The following is a 24852-nucleotide window of genomic DNA, read 5'->3' as shown; positions in this document are numbered from 1 at the left end:
CCAAACAATAAATATTCCAAGCCCAGCAATAATTAATGTAAGGGATAACAATTGACCCTCAGTGAAAGTTTAATTTTCCATCTCCAAAAGAGATCTGGGATTCAGCCAACATCTTTATCCAAAGACTCTTTGAAGTAAAAATGGAAGCAGTCTCGTTCCTCTACAGAGCCACTGGCAATATGTAAACATTCTGGCCAATAAAGGCAGAGATGCAGTGGTGATTAATGACTGTGTAAGCCTTGTTTCTGAAATGGATGCATACAGACTGTGTGATGCTGAAAAGATCCTTTTTGCACATGTTTCTCAGTGAAATTACTGCATCCTCATGGCTTTGAGACTGTCATTGAAGATGAATATGCTGGTGAAGCAGAGGAAGTGCCTTTATTCCTAGGGAAGTAGTATCTTATAGGAAATGTCAAGGAAATGCTGTCAAGTGTCAAGGAGTGCCAGATAACACAACCAGTAAGAAAGTCACCAAGGAAGGAGGCAGAATGCTCTAAATACTATCATCTGTGTTTCAGGTTTTCAGTTTCACAGAAGTGCTGACAGTGGCAGTATAGCAAATGTATGTCTTCCTAGAGAGGTGACAAAACACAGCCTCCTTGTAAACCTCCCTTTCCTTTCCTGGAAGGCAATAGCAATGAGCTTTTTTGTTCTAAGAGCCTGCCCTAACACACACCAACTGCATCATGCTCCAGGGAAACAGGATATCACTTGCTTGCAACCTTGTAATGTGTTTTTTTTCACATTCTCACTTTTGCTGGTTTATGAGTCATTTCCTTAGTCTGAAATTCCAATCTTCTCCCCCACAGATGTGGTGCACACAGGTAAGTTGATGGCTGTCAAATGAAGATGAGCACCTAGTTCTAGCAATTCTGACAGGCATCTTGAATCACACTAATCTGTTATTACCACCTAAAATGGTAAGTCCTCACTGGAGAATGAGTACCTGGATGACAGCAAGTCAGAGAAACTAAGTTTTTTTCTCGACTGTGGCATCTGTGCCTTGCCTTCCTTCCTTGCTTTGCATCCACCAAGCTACTTAGGTGCTCCTTTCAATATTAGACTGTGAACAAAATCAGACATGCTCCAAAAGGATACATAAGAGTGGGGATACCCCGTGCTGCCAAATATTTTCGGATGAGCCGCTCGGTACCATACCAGTTGAAACCTTTTGTTGCATACCCAATACGTGGCAGATGTACTGTTGCTGAGAAAGAAGGAACAGAGAGTGCACACTCTTTAGGACAACATACACATATGGAAAGCAATCTAGACAAAGACTTCTTGTTGGGATACAACATATCTGCCATGGATATCTCACTCTTCACTTCAGAAAAAACAGTACAGGAAAGGTGGAAATTGATTATTATCTTTAGGTGCAATCATACATGTAAAGAAAGATTCACTCTTCCACTGCACAAACACATACCATTCCTTTTCTTGGCTGCTAAATAAATCTTCTTCAGGCCCTTTTCCAAAGCAGACAGCTTAACACCAGACAAGTTGTTGGACCGATCCCGGTGCTGAGCCACAACCAAGGCCAACTAAAGAGAAAACATACAAAAACTTGAAATGGAGTCTAGATCCAGCGCTAAGAGAGACAGTGATAGTTGCTTGAAAACTGCATTACTACTTATTAGCTTTAATGAATGAGAGAAAGATCTCCTTTTCTCTAATGTTTAACTGCACCTTAGCCATGTTCAATATTCAGTGCCATTACTGTTGAGAAAAAGACATAAGGCTCATTTCACACAGCTTCAAAAACATGCAGACAGAGCTACACAAAAAGGAGCTTCTCATTCTCACCAAGTCTTGTCCTTTTTTCCTGGACTTTTTATCATCAATGGGGAATAACAGGGTTCCTCCTAACTCCAGGTCTGTCCAGAAACAAGGAAAGAAGAATAATTTTATAAAATCAGTCCTGAAGAGTCAATAGCAAGTCAATGTAGAAGTGACTTCACTGTCACGTTCTGCATTATTCTTTATCTCCTCATGATGGTCTCAGTGGAGTCAGTCCCTTCGTCCAGGGAAGCAAGATGTTACACTCCCCAAGACAGACACACACATCCCAGTTAAAGATTACAAATGGAAAGAGAGACACTGGATGCCGGAACAAGATGAAAGCATCTCCCAAGAAATTAGAAAAAAAACAACTAGATCCACGTTATGCAAAGATGTGCATTCCTCACCAGTAGCTCAAAACTACTACTACATGCTCAGGAGAAGATTAGTTCTTAGAGGAAACCAAAGGCTCAAATGAGTACTGCCTGAGGTGGCTTTCACCCTTCTTAAAATCACTTTGACAGAAGATGCAGGACCCTGTCTTATATAGCAAAAAACATCCTGTGAATAATGCCCAAGCTAGTTTTTTTTCTTTTTCTATGACTTGCAGCATAGATTAGAATGACCAACCCCTATGCAGAGCACTCACACTCCTAACAAGTCAAGTCAGAGCACTCGCTGTATTACTACCTTCAGAGCTAGGGATGCATGTATCTAGAAAAAGAGGAAAGAACGTGAATATCAAGGTATCCAGGCACCTCACTCCTGCAACATCCCTGTGACTGAAACTCTTTCAAGTGTCTTGGCCTAAGGTAACGTTTTAATCTCTTACCTTTCATCTTTCCTGCCATCTCATATATTTTCCTTGGCTGATCAGAACGAGCCTCCAGAGCTGTAAATAAACCACCCCTTCCCCAGTTGCCGGAGTCATCTAGAATGAAATGACAAATCAGATTCCTTTTAAAAAGTGAGGTTGAAGACCACCCCTGCAGGACAGGGACCTACTCTGTATAAATGCAACAAATTATTATCAAAACCAGATACAGGAATTGCACGTGAGCTGAAGTCAACCAGTACTAAAGGGCCATCCCAGAGGATAACCTCAGCCCGTGAACAAAACAAACTTGTCACAGTTCCCTGAAAAACTCTCTAGGAAGAATTCCTTCTTAGTCCTCACTAAGCATGCTAAAAAAACCACTAACCGTGGCAATGAGCATCCTCAACCTGTCAGCATCCTCACACATATGCATATAGGTGCATACAGCATGCCCCTAGTATGTCTCCAGATTGGTGTTTTGGATTTCCCACAACTAGATGTATATTTGCAGGCTCTTACTTGGCATTTCCACTTCAAACATGACTTTCCGTGTTGAGTTTAACATAAACCAAAGCAGATTATAATGTTCTGCTATAGCCCTCATAAGAGAGCAGCTCCAACACTAATTCAGAAAGAACTCTGTAACCTGAATTTCTCTTCTTCAGCTTTAGCGTCTTAACAGAGGTCCTTAAATTAGGAGACTAGCCTAGAGCCTCTGTATTGTTAAGTGTTGAGACACAAGGACAGAGAAAGCAGCTCTGACCTGAGCCTCTGGAAATGTCTCTCTCCTGCTGACTGTGTAAGGGAGAAGATTTTCAGTATCTCAGTTCAGTCCCTACAGCTTATGTGGGATGAACAAAAGGCCCTCATCTCAGGAGGTCCTGCCACCACTTTGCCACAGATATACAGTTTCAAGTCATACAGGTACCATTCAAGAGGCTCATCCATAAATCCAGAAAGAGTATGAAAAGGCTCATGTACACCTTGCTAGTTAGTACACATGTTGGTCACACATAGTGGAGTAGAGTCTGTATTGCCTCTGCACCACTCAAGATTAAGTCGAGACTCAAATGCAAAGTATTTAAGTCTGGATGGGAATGAGAAACTACTGAGCTAGTAGGGACAATTCAAGCCCCTTCCCCACCTCGCCCACCCACATTCCTGGTGCCATAAATTCTACCTAGACAGTGGACAATGATGGCATCCTCCTCTTCTGCTTTTGGGTAGGTGACATCTCCCATGACATATTTGATACAGTTCAGGTCTGCATCTTCGTAATCTAAATCCACATTCAGCCGAGCCTCATCCTTCTCAAACTCTTCCTCAGAGTCACTTTCCTCAGAAGGAAGGCAGGCAGATGTATAATGATTTGCCTCCCACCAAGCCATCCTGAAACAAAACAAGAGAAGATGATGTTTGATGAAAACGAGAGGGAGGGGAAGCACCTTGGTTTAAATCATTGCACTGAAACATGAGACTCAGATCTGCATCGCCTCTGCTCCCCTTCCCCTGTTTTGGACCAGAACCAAGTTTATCACAGTTGTTATCTGTGCTATTAGGAGCCACATGCCAGTGTGATAAGCCAATTGCAGGCATGGAAAAAGTGAGCAAAGGGCAAAAGGTAAAAAGGAAGAACATCTAGAAAACAAGGAGGAAAAAGTTAAGACACATGCTAGAGAGTCACAGATGCCAGACCAATACCTAGAAGCCAACTGTGACATTTCAGAAAGCTTCTCCCAAAAGCTCACTGTACATTCAGATATGGGGTTCTTGCTCAGGCCAATCTCTAGCAATTAAATTAGACGTGAAATCAGGCAGGGGAATTCAGAGGAAAAGTACCCTCACTAGGGGCTCGAGCCATTTTTCCACATTCACATCCCTGAGTGACGTAGTTTGCGCACACACAGAAACAACCGGATGTATGAAGTGAAGTCTCTCATGAGGGTGACCTGAAGCCATTTTGTCGTCATCTCCTCCCCTCACCCCCAGACCCATCTGCTAGACTGGATACAGAGTATGACTTCTTTTGGTCAATCAAACACACATTTAAGAGTACAGTCTAACAGACATCAGCTTACAAGCAGTAGATGCAGTACAAACCATACTTTTTCTTGTGTTCTGTCTCTGCTTTTGCCTTCTTCTTTTCCTCCATGAGCTTTGCTCTCTTTGCTGCTGCTTCTTGGCGCTTCTTCCTCCTAGCCTCCAGCTCTTCTGTGCTCAGCAAGTGCTTCCTCCTGCTTGGCTGCTCACGAAGGCCTGTGAGGAGTGCCTAGAGAAAAAAGGAAGTATCACAAAAACAAATTGCTTATCTTAAAGCCATGTCTAGTGCCCAACTTATCATGGACTCCTTTCCCATTTGTTGACTTGTCCACAGGACTTAATCATTAGATCCCAATTGTCACATAATATGCTGTTTTGTGGCCTAAGTTTGTATTAGTGCCCCACACATCATATCTCTGCTCTGTTACCAGAATTGCTGAATTGTCAAGCCCTCAGATTCAAGAGCCAACTTCACTACATTGACACCTAAATCTTTTAACGTGCCATCTGCAAGCTGTAGCCAAAGAGAGAAAACTGTCAGCCTCATTTTCCACAAATAAATGAGGGGCTCGTGTGCCTTGGCAGGTCTTTTGTCTTACGTTTGCTTTGTTCCGGAGAGCTCTCCCTTCCTTACTGGCCTCTTCAGTCAAGGCTTTTTGAAGATCCAAAAGCTGGTCAAATGCTTTTTTGTCTTCTCTGCTGGGTTCTTTTGAATAATCTTTGCCTTCATATACATACATGTGATCTTTAAAAAATAATTAAAAAGTGTAAAAAGAAAGTGAAAGCCACTAACACCTATAGTGTACAATGACATCAAAAGAAATTTGGCTTCACTGTAACACTGTTCTGTACTCAGCAGAAAAAGATGTTCATTCTCATCACTTTTTTCTATGACCAGTGTCAGCATCATGTAGAAACTACGGAATCAAGATTTGCTTCCTCAGGCAAAAGCTCTTAATTTATGTCATTTATACTAGCAAAAAAAATAGTTAATTGGAGTTAATAGGGGAAAAAAGACTTAAGTTGTGGTTTCATTACTGTTCTCTTTGTGACTCCATCTCTGCCAGTAGCAAATTCATTTAGCTCTGCTATCTAGTTAAAGGCAACTCTTTAAATGGATAGCTAACTTTTTCTTTTGAGCTCCCAAATGAAATAAAAGCACAGAACGCTGGCAACCCAGAGTTACTGCTCATTTTCCCCAATAACTATTATACAGTGTGCTACCACTGCATCTCCTTCAGTTACCAACTGAAAATACCACTCTTTGCTAAGTCTCAGCAAATAATTACTTGTTGCCAGCAAATGCTGTGGGGCAGATAATACCTAACCTGCAGGGCCATATTTCTGCTTCAGTCACAGATCCCTATTTAACTGCTAATGTGTACTCAAAACAGAAATTCAGTCTTTCTCACCACACCACTAGAAGAGGGAATGTACCCTTAGAATTTATTCTCATATAGTATGGGGCTATGAAAAACTAACCACAAAGGTGTGACATTTGGAGAAGAACGCAGAGTACTGAAGATGGTAGGTTTGTTCTAGTTGTTTACACAGCATGACTCTGCAGTTCCTATTTCACATTATGGAATTTTTAAGGTCATTCCAACTAGTGATTTTCATGGTAAAGTTTTGTTTGGAGATAAATACAAACCACAAGCTACATAGCCTTTCCTTAAATTACTGTCATATCTTGGTTACTGTTCCATCTCTAAAACTGTACATCTGTCTTAATGGTTCTCTGTGGGGAAAACAGTTTGAATAATTCCCCTTTTCCCCTGAATTTCATCTGAGGTCTCAATATGTTTGTAGCACATGAAGGAATTCAGCCCCCAGCCACCAAAACTGGGCAAGTATTGTTACCATTACCTTACAAATAGGCAAATAAGGACACACCAAAAAAGCAAAAGACCAATAAAGGCTCATAAATAATAGGTTGTAAACAGAATCCAAGTCACTTAATTACAAGTCTACTGACCCCTCAGCCTGGGAAGCCTTCTCTACCAGCACCCAAGTGTCATAAATTTCACAAGTATTTAGATTCTTAACTTACTCTCTGTGTCCTCCTCTTCAGTCTCTTCTTCACATGGTAGCACAACGTCCATTACCCACTTCCCTCCTTTTGTCTCTCCAAGGATGTTTTCTAGCTCCACATCTTGTATAGTACTCCCCTCAGAGGACAGCAATTTATCCAAGCCAAATTTCAAGATTTCACTCAGCTTTAATAAAGAGAAAAGGCAGTTCAGCATCTCCTATATGTCCTAATTCCATGTCAACCCCAGCATCTTGAGCTTCTCAGGCTTAAATGCAAAGGATGTACAAGTGGAGAAATCTAAGCCTTGATGTTACCTGTCAAATTACTTCTATTTTAACACACCTATTTCTCCCAACATCTGGTGAGACAGCCCCCTATAATGTATGTTCCTTAAACATAACTCATTCAGACTTGAACTACTGTATTTATTCAAGGCTGAATGACAAAACAGTCTTGTACTGACTGCACTCAAGCAGCCTTCTTCATAGCCAGAAAGACTGGGCTTGTTTTTTGCCTTCATCTCCTTTAAAACAAGAGCTTAAATATCACAAAAATCCATGGGGAGAAAAATACCAGCATGGAATTTCCTATGGGCTCAGTTCCACTTCTCCCATGGAAACTGTAATTGCTGAGATACACGCCAGTAGGGTGGGAAGGGGAGGTGGCAGGGGAAAGGATACACTAATTCTAAACCTCTTCCAGGTTTAGCTGCACACACGGGATATATCCCCCTAAATCACAGAATCTTAGGGGTTGGAAGGGACCTCAAAAGATCATCTAGTCCAACCCCCCTGCCAGAGCAGGGTCACCTAGAGCACATCACACAGGAACGTGTCCAGGTGGGTTTGAATGTCTCCAGCGAAGGAGACTCCACAACCTCTCTGGGCAGCCTGTCCCAGTGCTCTGTCACTCTCACAGCAAATAAGTTTTTTCTGATGCTTACGTGGAAAATGTCACTTTTCTTGAAGTTTTCAACCCAAGTTCTCAGCAAAAACCTCAGCTTTCAGATCAGAATTATAATTCATGCCCTGACACCTAACACACTACATTTTGCCAAGAGGTCAGCAGAAGGTTGACTGAGTTTCCAACTAGCTACCAAAAGCTGACTAAATACTTATAAGCTCTGCTTGTGAGAGACAAGTAAGCTGTAGAAACAGTGAGTCAGCTTTCACTTTAGACCTGTTATAATTAAAGAAAAACAAGTAAGACAAGGAGAGGTTCTGCCTTCCCCTCTTCTACAAGAAAACACACCCTTTTCCAACAATGGATGCACCTAAAAATTGTAAAAGCTGTCTTCAAATGTCAGGTCTTCTCCAGACCTGGAAAGTAATTTTGGTTCCCAAGATATTCAAAAGCTGTCATGTCTATGCACATCTCCCCCAGAATATAACTGCTGGCTAGGTTCTTTCCAGGCATAAACGCAGAAACAGTCTGGGACATTTCCAAAGATGTTACTGGAGTCAAATTGAGGACATAACTCTTTTACCTGTAACTCTGCTGCTCCCTGAGGCTTGGGTGCTCCCAGAGCAAACTGACCCCCTTCTACAATGGCATTTGTCAGTCGGAGCTTAGAAGCAGCTCTTCGGTAGATTATTTCTTCAATTGTATCTCGCCCAATCAAGCGGATAATTTTTACAGGCCTTGAAAAGTTCAAGAAAATTCCTATTAGTTGGTTGTTGGGTTTTTTTGTGTTTTTTTTTTTGAGGTGCACTAAAGCACTATCCTCTCACCCACTCGTTTGGTAGGGAAAAAAAGGCAAGAACAAAATCAGCAAAAATATTCAGCAGAAACGTAATGCTGATACTACTGATTCTTGACATGCTCACAACAGAATTCCGGCAAACTTCCACATTTCCTCTCCTACTCCAAATCTACAGAACTCCCACCCTAGACACATGACAAGACTTCATAAGGCTGCAACAGAAAACCAAAGACAAATTCCTCTCTGCTCTCCTTCTCTGATCTTCCATCTATTTTACTTTAATCTTCCATTGCCTGTGGATAGGGAAAGCAATATTGAGAGACCAAGAGTGTGAGTAACCAAACCAGAAGTAGCAACATTTCTCACTTGTGCTGTCCAATCCGGTGAGCTCTTGCTATTGCTTGTAGGTCATTTTGTGGGTTAAAATCACTATCAGTAAAAATAACTGTATCTGCTGCTGTCAGGTTCATGCCAACTCCACCTACAAATAAAGCAGAAGGTCACAAAATACATCACCAGCAGAAAATAAAGAAGAAGCTGGAGAACTTTTGCTGTGCATGGTTCTGTCAGATCTGATCAACTATATCTAAGTCAATCCATTGCCAAACCCCAAATCTAAGAGTCTCATAAGGATCTAAAAATATGGATAAGCCTTCCATTTCCAGCTTTCTGCAACAGCCCCAAGTCAAGCTGTACTGTGCAATGTAGTAAAAAAAAAAAGCGAGGGTGCAAATGAACCAAAGCAAAGGGGACTGGTTGTCAAGACCGCAGAACACAAACATATTCTTCCTCTGGCAGGCAGATCGTCCCAGCAAGGACTGGCTTCACTGAGGCTACAAGGGACTGCCCAATTTTTCACTTTGTTGCAGCACAGAGACAACTGGTAAATACAGTTTGAATTTGAATACAGTTATATAAAGTTGAATTGAATACAGCTGAAATAGTGGAAAAACACCAGGCCCAACTATACAGCAACTAGAGCCCAGGTATTTATATGACTTAAAAGTTTTTAAGATCAGAGTCTGGGCTCTCATGGAATTAAAATAAAAGAAATACAGGTAATAAGTTAAAAAGCAGGAGCTTGCTGTCTTATACTTCTTGCAGCTCAGGCCAACCACCTCTTCACCATAATCAGAACATCTCCACAAGTGAACACAGTAATGCACCTGGAAAATCTCTGTCCATAATATAAGTGATGGAAATGCTGCTAGCACACACATTCCCAGGTGAATACAAGATGCTTTGGCCAGCCTCAGCAATGTGCAGTAAAAACCACTCTTAAGTCTGGCTGATGTGGGCAGGGAGAGTTCAGACACTGATGAGAGACATGATTATTCCTGCCATCTAGCATTAGACACTTCTCCAGTTTTAATACCTGCTCCCCTCAATGTGCTGCAGTATCACTGGAGCCAGGCTCATCCAGGAAAGCCTGACCAGGAGCCCAAAGGGAAACTTAGTTCCAGTTTGATGCCTGAGATCAAGCAGTGCAGATCCCTCCTCTGGAGACAAGCAGAAGCCTGCCTCTGTGCTTGCTTGAATAGACAGGGAGGTTTGACACTGTGTAGAGGATACAGATCTGCCTGAGGAGCTAAGTGGAAGAAGCACAGATGGCAGACTCATGGTATTCCCTCCAGTCTCAGAATGGTAAAAGGCTCTCATTTGAGTCTCTCTGCCAGCTAGAGAGAATGCCTATGTTCAGTGAACCTGAGAAGCAATTCTACCAGCTTATTTAAAGGAAGGCTGCTCCTGCCTAAAGTCTGGTGCTTGTAGAAATAAAACACTAGTGAGATTCCTTAAGCTCAGTCTAGCACAGGGACAGGCATTATGGGACTTGGAACAAAAAAAAGTAACTCAAGTGGCTGCAATATTAAAAGTATGTTGGCATATGCTGCCAAAAGGAAAGCACAGAAACTAAACGTCCTAGCTCAGAGATCCCAGTTCAGGATGTCTTGTCTCCCTCAAAAATCCTCCATGTGAAGAGGCTCTGCAGGATTCAGAACTCTGAAATCTAGCCAGAGAGAACAAAAGGAGAGTGCAGAAGCAAGATGGATTGTTTGTCTCTCCTTTCCTTACTTACCTGCTCTGGTGCTCAGCAGGAAGATAAAGATGGGCTGTTGACCAAAGTTCTTAATGGCAAGGTGTCTCTCTTCACCCCTAACAGAACCATCCAGCCGCTCGTAGCTGTAGCCTTTTTTAAACAAACAACATGTATGTTTCTGAAATTCTGTCTGTGCTCTTACCTTCTTACCTCACTCTCTATTGTCTTCCTGCTGTCCTAAATCTTATTGCAAACCCTGCTGCCTTGATTCGCATTCTACTGCCTTCAGACTTCTTCATTCTTTCCCAGTTAAACCTCATATAAACTGAAGTTGTTACCCTGACTTCCAGATTGACTGTCGGCAAAGGGTAATTTAGCTGAGGTTCTTAGCATTTAATTTAATGCTTGGAAACACAACAGGAAAATTCAGAGCCAAAGTAAAAGAATGTCAGCAGAGAGTCCCATTTCAGACTATTCTGTGCTGGCTGTTGGCCCCACAAAACAGGCCAACAACCATTGGATCCTCCTTACACAAACTCCCATGGCCTTCAATGTGTGCTTTCCTGTGAGCAAGCAGTATGGGATATGGCTCTACATTTGGCTTTATCCTGCATTATTAGTTGTCCAAAACCATAAACACCAAACAAAAGCCTCTTTCATGGGAAATCCTAAATAGGCATGGAGCCATGTGGACTGAAACAAAAGAAAATGTCCCAAGCACACTTTGCTAACCTTGCCAAAAATGGTCTAATCCAGCCTGCCCTCACAGAGATGCTGGGGCCCCACTGCCAACAACTGTTTTAATCAAAAATTAATTTCCTGGTATGAATGTGGCCCAAGTTGTGCTTTGTGCTGGACAAACTGAATCTAGAGCTAGCCTACTGCCTTCAGTGCAATTACATCAGGACTCAGGTACATAACTGAAAACAAGTATATAATGAAACATTGCTACTCTGCCATCTGTTAGCTCCATTTTATTGAGGAAAAATATTTAAGTGCCAGCTCACTTCAGGCAGCTGGTAGCACAACAAAGAGCTGAACTTAATATCCTCCAACTCATAGAATCACTTCAAGAACATAGTTTTTATCAAATAAGAAGTAATAAATACTCTTCACAGTCCCTTCTTCATCCCAGGCAGATGAGCCAAATCAGAGGAATTATATATGGCAGAGAACTTTAGGATAAGCCCTCTACTGCCAAAGTGTGCGGAACATACCTCTATAGTCCATGTAATCTTGCAGGATATCAAGCAGTTGAGTCATCTGAGAAAAGAGCAAGACACGGTGGCCACTGAAAGAAGAACATGAAACACATGAGCCTCAACATACTGTGACAGCATTTCAGTGTGGTAGAAGGGTTACAATAGCTGAATCAGACACTGTTACATAGCAAGGCCTCACTACCTCTGTACACTAAGCCTCACAGAGTCATGGCCCATTATTCCCTCACCATTTTCAGCTTTGAATGGTTCCATCCCAATGGAACCAGTTAGCTTCATCTGCCATTGTCATTTGCAATGTCCAGAGTGTGGAGTCACAGAGAGGTAACAAGGCTCCGGCACAGCTCTGCTGCTGGCTGGATGCAGCCTGGTGAGGATCCAAAGGAGCCTGTCTAAAAGGATCCTCAGCCTCAACCTAGCTAACATCATGAGGTCATCCTCACCACAGCCAAACCAGGCTGCTCTCAAGTCACACACTACAAATGATGGAAAAATGTAATAGCAGCATCTCTGACAGTAGAGTGTTCCCTCATCCAGCAAATCACACTCAAAGATCAAACTCTGCCTACAATCCTGAATTAAGTGAGAAATCAACTCCACTCCCTTCCAGCTGTAGGCCTCAGACAGTGCTATGTTTAAATCAGACTTCTCTGTAAAGCAGAACACAGGGGTCTTCAAGTCCAGAATTTGCATAGGGCAAAGGCATTCAAGGGAGAGGCCCCCACGCAAAAGGTGCTATATAGCAGAAGAACAAAGACCTCCACAACCACACCAGAACTTTACAAGGTCTGCTGAAGTTCTGTCCTTTTGAAGCAGCCAAAGGGAAACTGCAGCTTAATTAACAGAGAAGGTAGAAATTGCATCATGTAGGAGGCACTGCTTCACAGACTGTTCAATAATGCAAACTGCCATTCAATTTGCCTCTCATCTGAGAGCTGGAAGTAAATATCCAAAGTGCTTGGGTTCCATGTTCTGAAGTTACAAGAGCTCAACACAAGGAGTTCTGAATGCCAATCCTAAAGCTGAAGTTTCAGCTTATTCTTGGTTTTCAGTCCTGTGAAATTTCTTCTTCACGTTTGCTGTGCATTCTGTCTCCCAGACTAACACAGACATGGTAGCACAAAGGAATTCAACTGGTGCATTGGAAACCCCACAGTCAAACCAAGTGTGCTGAACACCATGACAGATGGTGATTCTCCCAGGTTCCCAAATATGAGAACACGTGAGAGAGTTAGTGAAGGGTTTTGAGAAATGTTTGCAGAGAAGCTACAAAATCTTTGAGGTTCCTCTACCATCTCTAATGCAACTCTTGATACTGAAATTACATCTTCCAGGTAGTCGGTAACTTGCAGTAAATAGGGCAATGTTTGCATTGTGATGAATATCTGCTCGATCTATGGCTAAATAAGGTGGTTTGCCTTCCCAGTTTACCTCTTCTCCCTATGTCAACCCCACCCTAATCTTCCTCACCCCCACAACATACCCAGCATACAAAAATGAAAGGAGCTTATCCAACAAGCACATCTTGCCACTGGCTTCAACAATATGGTCTCCAATCTCAAAGGGTTCTGGCTCAACACCTGGAACAGAAAGGAGTTTCAGAAGCAGACCTAACACTACTATGCAAATAATAGCCCTGTGGCAAACCTCAGTGGGTTTGTACTGCTAACTATTGCCAAGTAGAGCCCTATGATGCTTGCTTGAGAAGCAATTGCCCTTCTCTGTCTCTAAAGAACACCCTTGGTAGCTCACAAAGCATTGTGATTTCATTGTTTAGGTGAGAGCTGCAGTAAGAAACTCAGACTTCACACAGTCCCCTACTTCATTCCTCATTACTCATGAACTGTGGTATGTTCGAACTGGTCACAAACTAACAGCTGCTACTGATACAAGTACAACACTGTTTACTACTTGCTGCTTCTAAGCATTACACTGCCAAGCAATAATAGAAAACCACTGTGTAAATCAGGAATGTTTTTCTATTTCAAGACAGAGAAAAGAGCTTTCTTACCATTGAAAAGGTACGGGTGGGCAACACACTTCCGAAGCTGAATTAAGACATTCTGAAGTGTAACCTTCCTTCCTGTTTCACTTTCAAATGCATCTGGAACAAAAAGCACAGAGAAGGAACTGAGCAGGAAAGCCCATGATCCATCAATGAATGTGACTGGGAATGTCTGGGTACTGATCACTGCTTCAGCACTGGAGTATCTCTCTCTGCATATCAATCTGCATTTGAATTTTCCATCTCAAGACTAATATGTCTGTTTTAATGGACCAAATTTTCCTCACGTTTTTTGGACAAGCCTTTAGAAATAAGACCCCCAATGAACACCACTCTGTCTTGTCAAACTCAACGGAACTTTCTGGACTCCCTGGAAAGGGACATTATCATTTTTCTGAGAGTGAATTATAGATGTAGAAATCATCAAAAATAGTGAAAGAAACACAGTGTAGTTAATTTTCCAACAAAAAAAGTAATACAGCACAGTCAAGATCACCTTGGCAACCAGGAAGAAGGGTTTTAAGAAGCATTTTTGTGAGAAGATAAAGGGTATGTGCACATACACTGACTGAAGAAGAATGTTCAGATTGCCTGGTGATGTTAATGCAAAGTGTTAGTCCTAGAAGAACAAAGGGACTCCATTCCCCCAGTTTTACTTTCCCTACAACACAGAGCACTGGCAAGACACGTGATGTGGTATGCATAGATTTAAGAGGAGGAATTCAGACAGAAGCAAATATTTTCTCTCTCATACTTCACGATGCTTTGTTACAGTCAGTTCACATGCAAAGTGACAAGGAGCAAACTATTATGGTAAGGGTCTGTGGCTGCATTGTCTATATGGTCCTGTGGTTTCCCAAGAAACCCATGTCTACATCCAGTAGATTTAAATTTGCATTATAGCACCTGTGCTATTATTGGAAAATTTGTAGTGATCCACAGATCCAAAATTTCTTGTACCACCCTTTTGTTTGACCACAAAAACATGCAATAGGAGCAGGATTACCTTGTGATAAGTATTTCCAATTACAGGCTGACCCAAAGCAGAATCCCAAAGCTGACCTTCACTAGCTCTGCAACAGCTCAGCTCTAGATTCATGTGTCTCTTATGACAAGCTAAAACCACAAATCAAGCAGCCCAAAACACGGAATTTGGCATGTTTGTTACATGCATATTGTGCTTCACTACAACAGTGCACAGATTTACAATACTAGTCCATTTTGTTTTTTAAATTAACCAACAGGATTCAAAACACTCAGTTACCTAGATCTTTAGTCAAAATGGCCTTGTAGTACTTCCTCTGCAGAGCTGACATTCCATGGTACAGAACCACTTCCACCTTCTTTGGCAGCTCGGCAGCCACCTCAGATTTGACTCTTCGAAGCAAAAATGGCTGCAGAAGACTGTGCAATTCTTTGGCTGTGCAGAGGCAGGGAAAAAGAAAAGAGATTACTGCATTAAATGTAAGAAATGTATACAGTACCTTCACAACTATATTTTTTAAATAAATGTGTAAGGAACCTTACACCTATCAGTGAAAAGGTTCAAGCCCAATTTTACAAACAGAAAAATCAAACATAGCTGCACACCTGAAATACTTAAGAGCTACATTAAGGTAAGTAATCCTTACTTTCAGTGGCTTTGTTTTAAAGCTTGCCAGCATTGAGAGAAAGCAAATGAAGAGGACACAACCTGCCTGCTTCCTAGTCAAGATAACAGCTGGTTCTAACTGAAGTTCAACGTTGCATATTACTGACCTGGCTCACTCTCCTTTTCAATCCCTTGGTAATACTCAACAAACTCCTTCACTTGTTCCCTAGGAAAGATATCAGGCTCAATAAGGCTGAGTAACGAGTACAGTTCCTGGAGGCTGTTCTGGATTGGAGTGCCTGTGAGTAGCAGGGTGAAGCCTACTGAGAACTGAAAGAACCAGCAACAAAACAAAATCATTAGAAGAAAATATCAGAAATTAGAAGTTACTTAACATACAACTCCACCCACACCACTCTTAAGCTTCACCTAAAGATGACAGGTGGCACAGAACTGCCCACGGAATGCTGCAAGTGTCTGCTAGAACAATCCAAGAAAAGGTACAGTGTGACAGTCAAACAACTCCACACAACTGACTAGGATGGCACCAATACAAACAAGACTGTGTAAGCAAAGTAAGAACAAAGTGCAAAACTGACACCATTAAAATTCTCAGACCTGTGCTCTCTACAGTCCAGTACTGCCTACTCAGTGTTAGATAATGATGACTGGAAAATGCTGTTGGAATAAGACAGTGAAACAAAATTACAGAAGACTATGATCCATTTCTATTTGCTGGCTAACTCTGACAAACACAGCAACATTATCTGGTCCATGTTGCTCACACTAACACTTGTAAGGAGACTTGGGAAATATGGCTACTTTTGAAGAAATACAAGTCTTCTCTCGTGTTTGGTAATAGAAAATACATTAGGAGAGCTAAGGAGAACCATGCCTATTTCTTTGTGACTATAACCAAAGTTCCTGAAATACAGACATCATGGACACTATGTTGAGAAGATAGAAGACTTTCAGGAATTTAATTAAAAAAATATTTTAAAGGTACTGTAGTTCATTGCTGATGATGCCCAGATCTAATGCCCATGTGTCATTGCCATGATGTCTGCAGCCTTCACTCAGGCACTTGCTGTACCCTGGCAGAGTGATTTGGAAGCTTGATCAATTCTACTAATTTCAATAAACAAGAGCGGCTCCATTAAACAGGACTATGGAAGTCAACAGGTCATTACTTGAGGTCCCATGAACTAGACAAAGATTCCTTCACCCTCCCAGAGCTGGAGATGGCCTGTTGTTGCTTCATATTGTCTTAAGTCAGCCAGATTTCTATCACTTCAGTAGCATAGCTATGGTTCAGCACTATGTCTGTCTGCTTTACACTTTTAAGTCTCTCAAATCTCTCCAACATGTCAAGCCCAAACATGAGAGAGAATGAGAGAGAAGCTCCAAATACTGCCCACCTCCATGCAAAGCCAACAAGATAAGCCTCTGTCTGCCACTAAATATGGGAATCTGTTCACCAACTCTGACAGAAACTGGTTTTGGCTCAACCGAAGCAATAAATAGACAATCTGTATGTTATACCAAAGCAGAAAAAAAGTCTTTAGACACTAAAAGACAGATGAATTATTTTACCTCAGAGAGCGTCCTGTAAAGCAGAGAACTTTGATTTTTCAGTCTGTGAGCTTCATCCACAACCAAGGCAGCCCAGTTAAATCTGAAGAAACATAAAACAGCATCTTCAGTTAGGGGCTGACAATTCACTCTTGTAAGTACAAAAAGACGGAAATAAGTGGTGGCTCTGAAGGGCTCAACTTGAGATGGTCCCACCCTATGAATGACAAGCAAACGTTACAAGTGGGATTGAAGGAATTTAGAAGTACTAGCTTTCAAGAGCCAACACAACTTCATAACTGTAGGCGGCATACTTTTTCTGAAATCAAACCTAAGTAAAATGCACTTGAACTTCTGGCTTCTCTTGCCATCCCTGTTTCTATGGGGAAATTACATAAAGACTAGTCAGTCAAACACTTAAGGAGGTCTATGATTTGCAAAAAAAGAGACACAAAAAGTAGGTCCCAGCACTTACACAAAAACCCAACAACTATGATGAGGTTGTAATGGCAGAGCCATTACAAGCCTTTTGCAAATCACCTAAGACAGGAGCTTCAACTTGTTCTGAGCTTGATATAGATACATGCAGTGTCTCATCAAGTAATCTTCAGAATCACTGGTGACCTAGTAGATCCACACTAGGCTCAATACAAGCTCCAGATCTTTTCAGTCCTCAGTGGTTTTGCCTGCTTGTCACTTGGGTTTCAACTCCCACATCACAGAACGATTTCCAGTCAAGTTTAGCTGATAGGTAGGCAGGGGAGGGAAAGCATGACCCTCCAGTTTTTATTACCCACATGCTTCTCCTCCTGGTGGAACAGAAGGGCAGGAATCACAGTGACCTGCATTCTCCTCACAGCTCTTCTGTTTCCCTTTATTCCCCTCTTTGCTATTTAAAAGTGGCTCTCCATTGCCAGGACAGTCAAATGTCATTAATCTTATTCTACACGCACAGCAACTGACTGGCACAGGGGAGACTTCAGTGTGAAGCACTGCAGAAGCTCATGTGCAGGGCAGAGTCTGATCTCTCAGGCATTAAATTGGAGCAGGGCTCTGGCTCAAGTCATTTGTGCTGTTACACTGCTGGTAAGGAGTGGTGGTGGTGGGACATTTGATAACTCTTGACCCACCTTTACAAACGGTTCCAAATGCTCCTACACAGGACAAAGTACAAACGATTAGCAACCACCTTTTTCAGAAGGAATACTAGAGGACAAATAAGCCCCAAACTTGAGTGACATGGCTTTGAGGTTAGGTGCTAGCCTCTAAAGTAAGAAACAGCACTGGAGCTGATGTTTCTGTGATACGAGGGCTAGTTACTTGCTTTCCCTGGGTACTACAAATCAGGGCTAAGCTGCAAAATAAGAGAAATCATACACAGCAGTGCAGGACATTATATGAAACTATAGGGACAGTACGGCCACAGCTAACTTTCATATGGCCTGGCTTCTATCTTGATGTGCTCATCCAGCACAACCTCCTGTTTCCAGCAGTGGCCAAAGGCAATTGCTTTGCAGAATGACAACAGGGCACCCACAGCAGGCCTGATTAGTTCAGTGAGATGCAAAACAGTGTCAGTGGGGGTCCCTGGGTTTCTGCCCCTACAAAGATCCTGAGCCATTCTTACTATCTGGCTGCTCCCACCATTTGTTACACCACTTGGCACTATTGCAAGGTATTGGTGCTATTACTAAACAGGAAATTCCTCCCAATTTTGTAAAAACCTGCATAACCATGAGGATGCTTCCTGTGGGCTGAACTTCTACTGTGTAATCAGTTTTGCTAGAAAGCATAATGCTCCATAAACCCTCCACAGTTCTGATTAGTGGTAAGAGGCAACAAACTTCAAGATGTGGTACTAGCACATGATCACTACAGTATAATGGTCAATCTCATCAGATTTTGCATCTAATACCTTTATAATCTGAAGCTCTTGAAGAGCTCTGGTCTAAACATCAGCCTTCTAGACTGGTACTTAGTGTACTGCTATAAGCCCCTGTGTATCATGTTATTTTGAGATAATTGGCTTGAAAACTGCACTTGGGGGAAGTTCATGTATATCTCAGCTGACATTAGAGATTCTTCACTGAAAGCTGGTAAAGACAAAGCTCTAGTTACACACAGAGAACACCCCTGGCCCTCGTGAAACAAGCATGGGATCTCACAACATGCAGAACTGAATTAGAAAAAATTAAAACCAGACTCACAATTTTAGAAATGCTGCATCTTTCAGACAAATCTGCAATGAAAGGAAATGAACCATGGTTTATGACTTAAGTTAATATATCAGTTAAGAAATGGAGCATCTTTTTGTCTGCTTGCAACTAGGGTGGAATGGAGGAGAGTGGAATGAAACCACTTATTACCCGAGGAAAGTAACAGGACAGCTATTGTAATCACAAGATCCTGTGATCTCCTACATTTTAACTCTTGCCTGGCAAAACGTCAGCAGCAGAGAATTAATGGAAATTTACACATACCAAAAATGCTCTTCACTTCTGTAAAGTTTTACATCTCTTTCTCACTTAGTAAGAAACACCATACACTTTCAGCATCACATTCTTTTTCACTTTAATCAAACATACGCTTCAGTGAATTAATCTAAACTATAACAATGACCTGATAGTATCTTAAAAGTGTACACATTGCTTGCCTAGCTTCAAATTCAGAGGAAGATAAATAAAGTCACTCAAGAGAAATCCTTAAAAAGCACAGAATTTTGCCATCAAAAGCAAAAGAGACAAGAACAATTCTAGCTAAGTGAGTATCTTGATACAGTGGATCATTGTATCAAGTGGATTTGCTTCAGCATCACATTGCTCCATTTATCACATTCAGGACAAAGGTTGTCACTGCTTCCCACTCCTGCTTGTGCAACACAGAAAAAGTTTCAGGTTCAGAGTGGTCAGCACAGGTCACACAGTTCCCAGTGGGAAGAGACAGTAAAAAACTTGGAGAGGGAAAGCAAAAAGGCAAAGGGAAAGGAAGATCAGAAGAGGAAGCAGGAAAGGAGCCGTAAGAGATGCTTTTCATCTAACATCAAGTTGATGTGTTTGTTAAGAGATTGTTAAAACAAAAGTGTTGATATGAAGTTAGACCTGAGTGTGACTGACTCCTAAGAGAAAAATAAGGGCTTTTTCCCATGCCAGATAACTAAGGACCAAATGATGCAAAATACAAAGCAGTGATCAAGGAAGCAACTCTATTCTGGCTGGTTCCATTCACAGCAGGACAGGAAGTTCTCAGGCGTGCTCTGATCAGATTCAGCCCAAAGTCCTATCAAGTGTAACAGGAACCTCACGATTTTGCAGTCCAGAAATAACAGTTTTGTCTGAGAAGGCTGTGCTGAAGAGGGCACAAAAAGGTAAACTCTTACTTTTAAGTGTCCTTACATTGCCTGATCAACAGAATCTTAATAAACATCACACATGTGTACACTTCTATGAAACGTTAAAGGTCTGTAAGGCGCCAAGCAAAGACAATGCATTTAGCATTAGTTAAGGATGGACATGTGTCTTTCTGCTTACTCGAGGCATGATACAACTATGCAGTAAAACTAGGGTTAGAATAGATGATCTTAGGGACACAAAAACTACAGCGACTTGGATCAGTTTGTGAAGCAGGTTACAGAGTAGAAAATCACTGAGGAAGGTCAGAGATGAGTACGGAGGACAAGGCATAAGCTGAGTGGTACAGAGAATGGAAAAGGAGAGGGAAAACTTAAGCCTTCCTTTCAAGTGACAAAGACATCACATGCCTCATAGGTTGTCAAAAGCACAGGGAAGTGAGATTGCTCTTTCAGGTTCTGCTGCAGTTTGGTTCGTTCCTCCTTGCTGCCTATGTATGTCACAAAGGAAAGACCTGGAGCAAACCTGTTGTCAAGAGGAAGACAGAGAGAAAACAATCAGCCACGCTAAGTCTTTCATGTGTTTATAACCCTGGACCCCATTATCAAGGATAGCTATTGCACAGATAATGAGAACCTCCCGTTCAAACACCCTGCTCTCCTGGGAGATGTAGCTGAATCTCAGCTTGTGAATCTCACCCCTTCCTGATTAATTTGCATCTCAGGTTGGCACCTCAGCTCAGTTCTGGTTTGGACAAATCCTGAATAAACTGCATTCTCCAAGGTCTCAAAAGTCCAAGGCAGATGACTGAAAACCAGGTTCTTGGCTGACCTGTTACTGAAAAAGCTCATGAGAAGCAGGTGAATGAATACAGTTTGCCAGTTGGGACCAAAGAATTGGCCTAAATCATGCTAAAATACAGGCAAACAATGTCTGCAGCAAAGAGGTCCAAGTCAGGACCTCAATAATCTACCCTATTAGTAAAAAAGCAGATATAACCAGTTCCACGGACGAAGAGTTGGGACCATAAAATTTTTCCCTCATTTAATCCCACCACTGATATTTGCCTAATGTTCCTTCTGGATAGCTGTTCACTGCTGATCTACGAAGGGATGCACTTTCCCCCAACTATTCCAACCAGGAGTCTATCCAAGTCAGGCCAGCTCACTTCAGAATGGAACCTGGATGACTTCAGATGCTGAGAGATAGCATTGCCCAACAGCCACACAGACAGACTTCTGTTCCAATGTTTAACTTTCTGCCCTTCCTCTTGAAAGGAATCTTTGGGCTCCAGCTTAAAACCATATAAATTCTGGGTGTAGCAAATGAGCCCTCAGAACAGTCATGGCACCCCAGAGAGGATGGGTTGCATGCACGGATGTAATGTATTTTGCATGCATGTGTGAGCATGCCAAGAAACATACTATTCAGCCTGGGTCTTACCTTTCAAAATACAGAATTCTGGCTGTCTTCAGCAGATTCTGCCTTAGAGAGGCCGAGCATGGAGAGTTACAAATCTATAGAAAGCAAGGAGCTAGTGGTGGCATTTGGACAGAAAGCCAGGCAGCACTGCAAGCTGGAGGAGTTTGCACATACCACAGCATTGTAAGGCTCATGAATTAACTGCACAGTTTGTATTGATTTGTCGGTTTAGTAGTTTCCCTTTTTGCTATTTTTTTTCCTTTTGAAAGGAAGAAAATTGTTGGACTGAGCAAATTTTAAAAGAAGCTTTGTAACTTGCTCTGCAAAAAGATGATGAGCCAGGCAGCTGTTGAAACTTACCTCTCCAGTTCCTCCTTCCAGTTGCTCAGAACAGACAGAGGACAAAGTATCAGAAATCTCTCCTTGTCAGTTTTTTTTTTTGTCAAATAAAGAAGTAAAGAAATAGTCTAGAAGGCAAGGAAAATATTTTATTTTATAACAAGGAAAGGGTTCAATCCAATAGCCTGAACCTACTTTAACTGTTTCCTCGTTGAGCTTTGTAGCTAGTTCCCACAGGCTCATCACATACCTAATGAGACCCACCATCAGTGACAAAAAAGCTTAGATTCCAAAATGTGAACTTGGTATCTGCAGCCCCTTTCCAAAGCCCTTTCTCCCAGTCACAAAAAAGGTCTACCATGCACCACTTTCTGAAAGTACCAGTTTGTTACTTAAGACACACCAAATACCACCAGTCAAAGCAAAGCTCAAAGTCACTTTCCAGCGAGACTGAAACCCACTGAAACATTTATCAAAAAACCCCACCACAAACCTGTGAAAAATTTACACTTGCAAGTTTTAATCCATGTGGGGACAAGCTCAAAATATCATCTTGCTGCAGATGCATCAACATAACATCATCCTCTCTGTACCTGATGTGTCTTGCACCTTCAACCCTGCACGCCATGAATTATGCATTAAGGTGTCTGTCTAAAATGACCACTCATCTTTTTATAAAACCCTGAAAACTTTTTAGAGTGTTACTTAAAACAACTGTTAAGTGATTAAGAAATGAAAGAAACAATAAGCTCTCTCTTTTGAGCACAGACTCCAGGACGAGGCTGTTTAACTGATCAACCATTAGGGCGCTTTATCTTCTTCATTCTGCAGAAACACTAGGCTGAAAAAAGTTAGGCCAAGATAAATTTCTAGAAGAAAACAAACCTGACAAGTCTTCCCAAGACCCATCTCATCTCCCAGGATACAGCCATGCTGGACTTTGTAGCATTGCACCAGCCACTTTACACCTTCTATTTGGTAAGGACGGAGCTGAATGCCTGGGAAGAAAAGCAATTTGTTACGTTTACACAGTCATCCAGTACACACTATACACACCTTGAAGCCATCAGAAACAGGTCCTGCCCATAACAGGCCATCCCAAAGATCTGCCTTACAGGAAAAGCACACCAGTTTTCAGCAGAAGCTGGTTTACTCTGCTGGAGAGCAACAACTCCAGAGTTACGAGTGGTAACACTAAATTAATCATATTCAGGAACTTGCACACACAAAAAATGCCCCAAGTCATTACAAAGGCCTGTAAAAGGAACCTAATCCGATAATTAAGCTGCTACTTTGCATTCTTGAAAGACAGCTCGATTTTCAGCTCCGGCCACTTTTTAAAACGTGTAAGTACTAGATCCGGGGACGTGCTTTAGGCTACCAGAATCGTCTGTAACAATCCACTATTGTATAATAATCGTTTCTCAACAAGGCGTTTTCCAGCTTTCCTGCACTTGGGCTGGGGCAGACCTCAACCACAGGTCACGGTCGCTAGCAGCACCATTGCCATCCTTATTACGGACCACAGGAGGTAAAGAAAAACCCGACAAAAACAAACAACCAAACAACAAGCCAAGCAGGAGTTCCCAAGACCTTTTCCGATGCCCGGACCCGAAGGCTGTGTACGGCCAGTACCACCGTGCCACTGCCACCTTCTCCTCCCCGGGCAAACACACAGGCTGAGCACACGACATAACCCACCGCCCCGCAAGGAAACACAGACCCCGGGCGGCACAGGGAGGAAAGCCGGGTCCTGCCGCTCGGCGGAGGGAAAGGCGGAGGCAGGAGGGGCGGCCCCGGCGCTGGGAAAAAGCCCTTGAACACACCCGCGCTCAACAGCGGGGCCGGCGGGCGCTGCCCCCCGCCGCTCGGCTCCCGGGGCCCCGCGTCCTCCAAGGCTGCGCTCAGCCTCCCAGGAGGGCACGGCCGCGCCCGGGGAGCCAAGCCCCAGGCCTCACCACCCAGCCGCAAAGACCGCAAAGCCGCGGCGTCCCGGGTCAGCAACGCGTCTCTCCGCAGGAGCCGCTTTTGCAGGCCCTGGCAGCCACCTTTCCTTCTTTCGGGCCGGGGGGGGGGGGTCACCGGGACGGGCCCGGCCGCAGCGCCCAGCGCCGCCGCCCCCCGCCCGCAGCAGCAGCAGCAGCAGGCGGGGAAGCCGGGCCCCGACTCCCGCCCCGCCCGCGATCCCCGCACGGATCCCGCTCCCGCCCAGGCCCTCCCGCGCCAAGGGGTCGTCCCCCCCCCCCCGGGGGGGGCCTGTCCGGCGGCTCCCCGCTCACCTGCCAAACCCCACCGGGACGCGTCCGCCTCCTCCACGCCCGGAACGCCCGCCCGGGCGCTGCCGGCGCGGCCAAGCGCTCGGAAGAAGCGAGACATGGCAGCGGGCGGCGCGGGGCGGGCAGGCGGGCTCCCTCCGTGTGCGCGGGCAGGGCCGGCCCGCAGGCGGGGCGAGCCCCGAGCCCCGCCCCGGCCGCGGGGAGGCCGGGCGGCCGGCTGGGCTGGTCGGGAAGGAGGGAGGGAGAAGGGCAGAGCGATGGCGCCGGTGCTGCTGCTGGTGGTGCTGCTGGCGTCGGCGCTGCCGGCCGCCGCCGCCTACCTGTGCTGCGTGCGGCGGCACACGGGCCGGGCGGGGGCACGGAGCCGCAGCCCCCCGCGGGACCCCGTGAGCGCCCAGGGGACGGGGACGGGGAGGTGGGGGGGACACACGGACGGGGTAGACGGGGTGGGCGGTGTTGGGGAGCGGGGCCCGCTGCTCACCTCTCGCCTCCCTCTCCCCCGCAGTGGGCCCCGCGGCTGTGCGGCTCCGGGCTGCGCCTCTTCGTCCATGTGGCCAACACGGTGAGTGGGGGGTGCGGGGGGGTAAAAACCCCGAAGGTTGCCGAGGGAAACCGGCCGAGGCTGACTTCAGAGGGAGGGGGTCTCGGCGGGAAGATGCAAAGCCG

At 43.8% G+C, this 24852-nt stretch overlaps 2 protein-coding genes across 3 annotated transcripts in view; one reads left to right on the top strand and one right to left on the bottom strand.

Moving 5' to 3' along the window:
* Positions 1-32: 32 nt before the first annotated feature.
* On the bottom strand, positions 33-24698 carry CHD1L (chromodomain helicase DNA binding protein 1 like). 2 transcript variants are annotated; one of them, XM_051608294.1, is made up of 23 exons: positions 24668-24698; positions 22796-22908; positions 21932-22038; positions 20560-20674; positions 19010-19041; positions 16824-16905; positions 15398-15560; positions 14904-15059; positions 13646-13738; positions 13118-13214; positions 11632-11705; positions 10454-10564; positions 8743-8857; positions 8161-8314; positions 6693-6858; positions 5242-5387; positions 4708-4871; positions 3783-3991; positions 2618-2716; positions 1810-1880; positions 1433-1547; positions 1102-1210; positions 33-402 (listed from the first exon to the last, which is right to left on the bottom strand). In XM_051608294.1, the coding sequence occupies exons 2-23, from the start codon at positions 22817-22819 to the stop codon at positions 324-326; spliced, it is 2481 nt and encodes an 826-aa protein (XP_051464254.1). In that variant the 5' UTR covers positions 22820-22908; positions 24668-24698; the 3' UTR covers positions 33-323. The 2 variants fall into 2 exon arrangements, with proteins under 2 accessions (XP_051464254.1, XP_051464253.1); XM_051608293.1 differs by lacking the exon at positions 24668-24698 and adding an exon at positions 24190-24311.
* The window catches only part of LOC127379967 (uncharacterized), a 16997-nt gene continuing 16573 nt past the window's right edge, over positions 24429-24852 (top strand). Inside the window, exons 1-2 of the mRNA XM_051608296.1 lie at positions 24429-24572; positions 24692-24748. Of these exons, the coding sequence (XP_051464256.1) occupies positions 24444-24572; positions 24692-24748 (186 nt within the window). The 5' untranslated portion in view covers positions 24429-24443. The remainder of the gene's footprint in view (positions 24573-24691; positions 24749-24852) is intronic.

This window comes from Apus apus, chromosome 1, assembly GCF_020740795.1.
Source record: "Apus apus isolate bApuApu2 chromosome 1, bApuApu2.pri.cur, whole genome shotgun sequence".
NCBI lineage: Eukaryota > Metazoa > Chordata > Aves > Apodiformes > Apodidae > Apus > Apus apus.
This window is presented reverse-complemented; position numbering and strand designations above follow the sequence as displayed.